The 9,538-nt window shown below is 48.8% G+C and overlaps 1 protein-coding gene across 15 annotated transcripts in view; it reads right to left on the bottom strand.

Annotated features, from left to right (window-relative positions):
- Positions 1 to 4,410: 4,410 nt before the first annotated feature.
- Positions 4,411 to 9,538, bottom strand: part of PLEKHA6 (pleckstrin homology domain containing A6) — a 145,642-nt gene continuing 140,514 nt past the window's right edge. For 7 of the 15 annotated variants that reach the window (XM_066261614.1, XM_066261619.1, XM_066261626.1 and 4 more), the window contains 2 exons: positions 8,881 to 9,004; positions 4,411 to 8,285 (listed from right to left, as the gene is read on the bottom strand). In XM_066261614.1, coding sequence (XP_066117711.1) covers positions 8,889 to 9,004 — 116 coding nt within the window. In that variant the 3' untranslated portion in view covers positions 4,411 to 8,285; positions 8,881 to 8,888. The remainder of the gene's footprint in view (positions 8,286 to 8,880; positions 9,005 to 9,538) is intronic. The other 8 variants (XM_066261620.1, XM_066261617.1, XM_066261615.1 and 5 more) reach the window with 2 other exon arrangements.

The raw sequence follows: 9,538 nt of genomic DNA, 5'->3' as shown, positions 1-9,538 counted from the left end.
AGGGCAAAGCACCCTGGGGGAGTTAGACATGGGCTTCCACTACCTTTCTCCAGCTTCACACTGTGATGCTGAATTATGGAAGATAAGAGATGAATTTGGACTTGGGATAGGGCTGAACTGTTGAGGAAGCCTGGTGCTAGTCTACTCACGAGTTGTGTAGACATGGATGCATCCTCTCCTCTCTCTGTGGGCCTGAGAAAAGGGAGGGATAGTTCCTAGCATCCTTTCTCCATTGCAGAGCAGTGGTTCTCAACTCCATCAGAGCCAGCACCTCCTTTATAATGTCGCCTCTATCCTGAAATTGGTAAGTTCATAGACGTGATGACCAGTCTACATTCATCATTTTAAAAAAATGCAAATAAAGCTAATTATCATCAAGAAGAAAAAATAATTTATAATAAAACACAACGTCTCTCAATATATAAATGCTTAGGCAAGACTTAACAGAGGACATAAATGAAATAGGCAGATTACTTGTACCTACTGAAAATAAACACATTTGAATTAAGAGACATAGAAGACCAGAGCCATTGTAATTTTATTTATTTATTTAGAAAATTAGGTTTAACAGAACGGCATTGATCAACAAGGGTACATAGATTTCAGGTAAACATCTCCCATTATGTAATTTATAAAAAAAGTAATAGGGAGTAAATACTAGAGTAAGAATTAATGTTAGGTAAGTAATAACAGACCAGATGTACTTGCAGAGAAAAAGAGAGAGGAAAATAGCCTAACTTGAATGAGGGACAATAAATCAAGGCAAATCAGAGACGGCAATGTGAGGAGTGAGGAAGCATGATGCGAAGGCAGAGAAACTGGTTCTCGCGTGAGTGCTGTTGAAGCCGCTCCTATGTTACGGCATGGAATGGTGGCGGAGCACAGACACATGATCCCTGTCTTGAAACGCTATCATGTGTTGAGGTTAAATTCGGTTTGTAAGATCCTAAAAGGCCTTGGAGCTCCTATATTTCCAGTAGGCAATGGGAAATAAGGATGGATTGGAAAGAGGAATGATGATATAAGTGGTTTAAAGCAAATGCATGGGGGACCCTGGGACAGTGTCAGAGAAAGATAAAAATAACTACAGGCAACTCCCCCCAAATATTTCTGTATGCAATCCTTACCACATAGTTGTTAGACCCTGGGCTGCAAAAACTTTAAAATACAAAGGATGGCAATAATATGAAATAACTTCTAAAAAAATTTATTAAAGAGAGCCAATGAGATTCCTTACATTTCAAGTATCTCTGCTTTCATGCTGGTTGTTTCTCTCAGATTTCCTCCGTTAAAATATTTACATTCAATCTCTTTCCTTACTCAGCAAGACCTCCGCCGCATTGGAACCATTTCAACCCAATATACAGGGCTGAAATGTTATCATGCATTTGTAGGCAATGATGGAGTAGATTATTCAATAATTTTGAGATAATCTCTTTATTCTATTTAAGTTTCTTCTCCGTAATAACCATATCCTAACTTACTGAGTTAGTCATGAAACTTATAAAAAAAAAACTTAGAAGCTTATAAAGACTTTTTAGTACTATTATGAATTACATGACATTCTGGTAGTGGGCATAGCCCACTTGCACATTGTAAAGTTGTGCAGGATACAGGACCAATAATTATTGTGGAAATCAGTCCTGTGCCTTGCAGTTACTGAGTACCAGTAACACTTTTTCCCCCTTAACCCTAAGACAGTTTGAGCTCCCCCACAAATTTCCAAAGTTCGCCATTGAAACCACTAAGTTAAGAGCTTAGGCTCTAAAGTCAGAGCACCCTGGGCTTTATTTATCCTAGGCCTATGAGACCTTTGCTTATCCTTCCTGTGCCATGGTTTCTTGGCTAATAATAGTACCTTTCACATAGAGCTATAATGAGGATTAGTGGGTCAGTTCACAGAATGGGCAGAGAGCCAGGTACCTGGCACACAGTAAACACTTCATGAGCCATTGTTATTAGTCTTCTTGTATCGTTATAATAATTACTATTGGTATTCATGTTATTATTATTTGTATACTATTAAAGGCTGTTACATGAAAGACTTCTGCTCTCATTTTATTAAATTGTGGTCCTAAACAGCTCCCACAAGTGTGCAAAATAGCAACTTGGAATACCTCTGCCCCAGCCCAGCTGGTCGTGAAATCCACCTGTGAGCTCAGAATGAAACTGTCTGGAAACTGAGCCCTCCTGGCCCGATTCTCAGATGGCAGCACTGGGGACTGGAGCTAGGCCCAGAAAGGTCAACTGCTCACCCTTCTGGAGAGGGGCCTTTTCATGTGGGTACCCCCCGGGTGGAGGCTGTAGCCCCGGAAGGCTAGGCTGGTCCTCAGCCTGTGGCAGCCCCTGACCTGGCCACCATGGGGAAAGCCTGTGGGAGTGCCCTTTGTCTGGGTGGGCAGAGTAGAAGTGGACAGGGAAAGGGCACCCCAGAGGGCTGAGCGGCAGGAGCCCAGGTGACAGCTTTCAGGGAAGGGGGAGACCTTGGCAGACATTCTCCCTCTTCTCTCACCGTGCCCTGGAGATGGCCCTGGGCCCACACAGCATCACTACCACCTACTCACATTTGTAAGTGAATTCAAATTTCCCAAGTGATTTTCTTTTATCATTTGAATTTCTTGAGAGCTCTATAATGTGGTATTAATATTCCCATATCACAGATGAGGAAACAGACTCACGGATTTTTGTGACTTGTGCAAACTTTCATGGAGCGAGCAAGGAGCTGAGCCAGGAGTCAAGCAGGACATCACCTTCTCTCGCCAGGTCAGTCTCAGCCACATGGGGGCCGGTCCTTCACTGCTCAGAGATGAGGGGTGCAGGGCAGCCCCAGCCCCAGTTCCCTGGCAACAGCAATGTCTGGCTGCCTTCCTGACATTGACATGCCCCTCTTTTTTTTTTTTTAAAGATTATATTTATTCGTTTGAGAGAGGAGAGAGAGAGGAGAGGGGAGGAGCAGGAAGCATCAACTCCTATATGTGCCTTGACTAGGCAAGCCCTAGGTTTCGAACTGGCAACCTCAGCGTTCCAGGTCGACACTTTATCCACTGCGCCACCACTGGTCAGGCAACATGTCCCTCTTTAAGAATAAATAAATCACTACGGATACAGAACAATACTCCTAAAACAGCGTTCTGCTAGTTGCGGTTTTATTTGCATTTCCTGAGCGCCGCCCCCTTTTACAGCCCCAGCCTGTCCATCTGAGGGCTGCACTAGGCCCCGAGGAGGAGTGGACAAGGACCAGTGGGTATCATTCGTGGCGAGGAGCCTGCCTTGTTCGTGGGTACAGTGACGCCCAGTGGTTCTCTGTGCTCTCACATGCCACCTCTTCTCCAAGCTGTGGGCTCTGGCCTACAGGGGCTGTAGATACAGACGCAGACTCGGGAACTGACAAGTTCTCCAGTACACCTCCCCAACCCAAAAGGCCTGTCTTGAGCCTGCATCTGGTCCCAACTCTCTGTGATTCACAAAGGACATCAGGATTTATAGTCTCCCCAGGATGTTACAAAATCCAAAAAGAGTCACTTTATTTGTATCTACTCCAGTAGCCCTTTAGAGATGAGTCCAGGATCAAAATCAGCCTTTAGAACCAGACCAAGGCAAATCAGGAATTAGAGGAAACTTGCCTTTCCAAGCCTTCTTCCTCACTTTTCTTCTCCTTCTTGAACAATTCACACGTCCATCTCTCCCCAGACACCCTGCATAAACCCATCCGAGGCCTGCCACTACTGTGGGTTCATGGTCTCTCTCTACTCCCTACCTCATAGAATTTATAGGGCTTCTTGGCCCTTATTGTTCACAGAAAGAGTTCAAACTGAGAAGCTTTCGTTCAGTCTTTCACACTGAGTGTCAATAACCGATAACCACTGAATCTTGCCAAAAGAAATAAACCAAAGGCATTGAGGCTGGAAGAATTTGGGTGGCCTTTCTGACAACCCCCTCAATCAGACGCCCTCTTGTACACTAAAGCAGAAATACAGGGCATTGTATAGTAATCGAGAAAGGCTGAGCATTGTTTTTCTCCTACAGTCCTACCCTCAGTCTCAAAGACCAAACCAAGGGGCAGGTTCCAGGGTCTGGAACATCTGATGCTCCCAGCATACGGGACCCTGGGACAAACTTTGATCCGGGATCACCTGAGCCAAAAAGATGACCATGATGTTGGCTGTACATCATCATCTCGGGTTCATGGGGAGGTGGTACTTCCGAGAACTCTGGGAGGGAGGCGGAGATGTGCAGCCTGAGGCAGACGGTTGGGGTGTGTGTGTGTGTGTGTGTGTGTGTGTGTGTGTAGGACCGAGGCTCTGAACCTGCCTCTGCTCTTAGAGAAGGCCTGGCCCCAGAACCCCCATAAATTGCCATGAACCCTGAGGCCAGCCACAGGCAGACATGGACACAGTGCAAGAGACACACCATTTGTACAAACCATTTTATTTCCTGTATTGGGTTTATACAAAGTTGCAATATACAAATGCAGAGCTCAGGAGGGTTCTCCAGTACATATATCTAAAAAGGGTGCCGTTGAGAGGGGACCCAAACACCAGCCTATTAGTCAGGATGCCCCTCTCCCCAGGAGAGTGGGCTTGTTGGCTAGAAAGTTGCTAAGGGGCTGCTATAGCTGTTCCGTCTCCTGACGGAGATGCCCTCTGTTTATCTAACCTTAACTCTTCTAAGGTCACTTTTAAACTAAATCAAGACACTGAGATCATACATTTCCTTGTATGGTGTATTGTCTAATACTAGCAAATCAGATTGGCCCCAATATGTGCATAAATAGATATATGTATGTATATATATATATATATATATATGTGTATTTTATATTTTTTCTTAGTTTTAAGAGCTTCCAGGTAGGGGGTGCCTAAAGGGGAAAGGAATTGGTTTCCTCTTGCTATAGTCAGCCCTGCCCTAAGAACATGCCTTTCACCAAGGCAGAGAGCAAATGAGCACAGCTTGCAACCTCAGAAAACCTTTAAAGTGACAGTAGCAATATTTGATTGCAGCCTCTGGTTATTGATCAGGGAGGTAAATGTGCTAATTGGGAAGGCTCTAGATTAGTAGCCTGGTGGATTCTCAGCCCTGGGCCTCCACCCGGGCCCCATTCATTCATAGCAAGATTCTCTAGGCTGGGGACAGGAGCCAATAAGTGTCAAAGTTGGGAGGTCAGGTTTGCAGTGCTAGCCAGGAGCTAGGATTCAGCCCCCTGGATTCCACCTCTGGACAAAAGGCCTCCATCCTGTCCAAATCCATACAAAGCAAGAGCCCCTTGCACACTTTGACAGTCGATAAGCAGTTTGGAAGGCTTAGCTGGCTTGGTTTGGCACCCCAGGGGCAGCCGGCTGGAGAAAAGTCCTAGGGTTTGTGGGCAAGGCTGAGATGCTACATTGTCCGTGGAACCCTCCTCAGCCCAGAAGCTGACTTTGCAGTCTGGATGCCAGACCAAGGTTCCAGGCCCTTAACAACAGTCCCCAGAGGAAAGGTCACAGAGGGAAACATATGCCATAGAAGTGACCCAGAGATAGGTCAAGTAAAAAAAAAGAGTGTGAGAAGTCCAAGGAACTTGAACACCTCTGCGCGGAAGGACCAGGCATCCCAAACCATTCCCTTTGGCCTTTGCACCATATCCTGGGTCCATCAAGGAACAGACAGACATCCATGGCACTGCCTGGTACAAGCTGCCATCAAAACCGTCTGCCCTTTCCAGCACGGTGATGGAGGGAGGTGGTCCAGGAGTACATCCGAGGGGAGGTGCCTGCATGGGTGTACTTTTGTGCACACGCTGTAAACATTTTCTTCCATAGGATTCATATCCGATAACCCTCGAGGGTCATCCAGAATTGACAGTGTAATCAAATCCTTAGAGCAGGACTTCTAAGAGAACGTCCTGCCCCGGTAAGATGCTCTCCAGGTGAGTCTGGGGACCAGCCCTCTGCAGCCTGGGGAATGGGAGGAAGGGAGCTGCAGGGGAGAGGGAAGGGCGAAGGGTCGGACCTAGAGGCAGCCACTTGTGGCCTCACATTGCTCGCCAATTCCATTCAGACATTGCACATTTGAAAACAGATCTGCTTTTATAATAAAAGCATTAAATAGATATGTCTTAAAATAAGTCTTTCTCTTCCCTTCTTTGGATCAAAAGGCATGGGTTACAGCTGCAATATGCTAGGAATGGTATGGAAAGTAACAAAAAAGAACGTGGGCCTGGGCAGGAGCTCTAGGAAAGGATCAGACATCCAAACAAATATATATTACGTATACATCTATAATATGTATAATCTTCATAAAACATATATTAAGGCATGTAAAGCAACATAAAGGGCCAGCTTTATGAAATAAGAGGTAAGAAAGATGTGACAAGATGTGCAGACATTAATCCTTGGTATTTTACATGTATTTCTTAAAATATCACTTTAAAAAATGGATAGACAGAAGGGGAAAGGATGGAAGGCCCTGAAAAAAACATCTGTGTCTTGCGAATGGAGAAAGGTGTAGGGAAAGAGGAAGAGGGTTACCGAGGTGCCAACCCCACCCGCCAGTCTGGAAGAGACAGCACAGGACAGTGTGGAGTGCTCGAGCTGTGCTAAAGATGGGAAACGTAGCCCAAAACTGGACAGAAGTGAAGACAAGTGGAATTCCCCCAGTCTGCAATCCCTCAGAAGCAGAAGACTACCCTAAGCACCTAGAACAGTGCCTGGTACATAAAAGATACTCAATAAATATTTGTTGAATGAACTGTCATCTTTACTTGCTTCTGAACCAGTAACTGTCCCAGCCATGAAGGAGTTGGAGGATTGATGGAAGATAAAGTCATTGTTCTTGGGGCCAATGGAGGTCAGGCTGGAGTCTCAGGACAGCAGCTCTGACAAAGAGAAGGCCTAGGGGCCAAGGCTTCTCAGCTGCATCTCCCCCTCCTTCCTCTCTGGCTACATTTATCTCAAAGTGGGTGGAACAAGAATAAGCTTGCTTCTGTCTCTCCCCCACTGGCCTCCTTGGGTAGGTGGATCCTGAAAGAGCCAACCTAGAAGGGAATCCTTTGTACAACCAACTGGTCCTCATCTGGGATGCCTGAAATTGGGGTAGGGTCCTAGAATCTGGCTTCCCAGGTTAAGGTAGCATTTCCTCTTCCTGGGCACACTCTAAGCTTCCCCACCACACATTCTAAAGGGTAAGGGGACAAGGAAACGGTTAGGAAAGGCCCCAAGGCTGACCACATCCTGCATAAGACAGGTCCTCCTCTCTGTCCCTGAGCCCAGTAGGGAAGGCAGACACCAGATCCAGACCTACAAAGGGCCATCTGTGCCCCAGACTGTCCTATCCAGCCCCTCGCTCCCTACCATATGTCCATGCCAAGCACTTCAGCTGAAGGCCACCATGAGCTTGCTGGTGAGGCCTTGGGGTCATTGGGTTGGCAGGCCCGTTGAGCCTGGAGACGAGGTGGGAAGCACTGAGCTAACGGTCTGGAGCTGTACTTGGCACCAAGCTAAGCTCACGTCAGGAAAACATTCCCATCCCCCTTTCCATGTCTCTGTCCTCCTACTTGTGAGTGAGTCCTGCTGCTTTCTTCCCTCCTTTCCTAGGGCCTCCCCCTCTCTCCCTTCTCAACCTCCCGCAGACACTGCACAGACCTGCTGCTCTATCACAGCCCGCACCCTCGCCTCTGGGAACCAAGCAGCCACTCCCCATCTCTCGTCACCTGGTCTTTGGCTCAAGCGGCGTGGCTAGTCTCCACTGGACCACAAAGGAGCACCCACAGCAGAGATGTGTCAAAGCCCCGGGTACAGCTGGGACAGTAGGGTGGGCTTGATGGGGAAAGAGGATGATAGCAGCTGAGGTCCTTCGTGTCAAGAAGAGCCAGAAGAAGCAGTGTCCATCTTTTCTTCAATTCTAGTCCTAACCTAAGGTAGCCCAGAGCATCTTCCCCACCAGGGTGTCTTCTCCATCCAGGAATGTTCCAGTAGGGCCATCACAACCCCAGAGAACCAGAGTCAGGCCTAGGTTCCCTGTGACTTGGGCATCAGACACGATGCTCCCCACCCCACCATTTCAGGCCCTGGCTGAGGACCTCTATCTGAGTGGTGAGGGCTTCAGGGCCTGGTTGGTGGGCGTGTGGACACTGAAGTACCGGACGTTCCTCTCGCTCCCCTGGGCAGCACCCCTGCCCCCAGCCTGGCCCCTGCAGTTTTCCATGGGAGCCCCAGGCTAGGGCCAGGGCGGGCGGGGCTCGGCAGGCAGAGGGCTTCAGAAGGTGGCTCTGTGGAGCTTCACAGCGTTGGCCTCAGCCAGGGCTTGCGCTGAAGAAGAGAGAAACCGGGTGAGAGGGTGCCACACAGAGCAGACCACAGACAGCTTGCCTGGGAGAAACCCGCCCCCTTCCCCACCCCTGAGGGAGAAGAAGTAGTCAATGTGCTTCTCCACTTGCCTTTGGCTATTGATTCTGATGTTATTTTAAGTTACACTAAGATCTGGGAGTGATCTGGGAGAAATAAGATATGGGAGAAACAGCTTCTGAGTGCTTCTGAGGCAGGGCTGCTGTTTATCCCTACAGATGGGAGGCTTATTGGCCGCCAGGAGCCACTCGGGAGGGGTGTCAGGGAAGTGCCCTCCCAGCAGTGGACAAGGGAGGCCTCAGCTCTGTTTCTTGTCTTCTTCCGGAGCAGCAAAGCCCGTAGGCATTACAGGGTCCAAGAAGCAGCCGTGCCAGCGGCCCTAGTCCAGCACTACATGGGGACACTGGGCACAAGCAGAGGGAAGAGGGGCAGGAGCAGCATGGACACTGGGGCTGAGGGGAGAAGCAATGCCGGAATGAGGTGTGCAGATGGCTCGATGGGGGTGAGGGCAGGGGTCCCACTCCCTGGGGTGGATGAAATACAGTAGAAAAGTGCTTACATCAGAGCTCAGACCTGCATGGTATGGCTGCTGTCGGTGCCCCGTGGGGATTCAGACGACAGGGGGTTGGCTGGTGAAGTCGGGGAAGCAGGGGAGGTGGGAGGGCTTGGGGTGGCACATTGCACTGGAAACAGAAATGAACAGGGAAGTGAATCGGGGTCGGCGGGGTGGGGGGAGTGAGCAGGCCGGACCCTGCTCCGGTGGGCAGGGAGCAGGGCAGGAGGCAAGCGGAGAGCAAAGCACTGACCCGGCACTGGCTCAAGCTGAGGCAGCGCTGGCCTGTGCCGGGTGCCATGGAGGGCAGCACGGGACTTCACGGAGACCTGGCCGATCCAGGCTCTGCCGAGAACCAGCGTGACCGTGGCTGTGGGCGAGGCCTGGCCTCTCTGGGCCTAAGCTCCCCTCCATCTGGACAATGGGGAGGCTTGCATACCTCTCCACCATTGGGCAGATAGAATGGGGGATGGCACTTATCTACAGTGATATCACTATGATAATGATTAATAGTGCAGTAAAATCACACTAATCCAAATTATCAGGCTCCCCTTTATGAATGGATTGAAGTGAAGTGATCATGTTAATCAACTCCATTCAACAGAGGCTTCTGAGAGGCTGGAAGCAAGTTCTGTTATCTTAGACGGACTCTTGTGCCTGCTGT

Source organism: Saccopteryx bilineata, chromosome 2 (assembly GCF_036850765.1).
Source record: "Saccopteryx bilineata isolate mSacBil1 chromosome 2, mSacBil1_pri_phased_curated, whole genome shotgun sequence".
NCBI lineage: Eukaryota > Metazoa > Chordata > Mammalia > Chiroptera > Emballonuridae > Saccopteryx > Saccopteryx bilineata.
The sequence above is the reverse complement of the archived record's forward strand: the minus strand, read 5'-3'. Positions and strand labels throughout refer to the sequence as shown.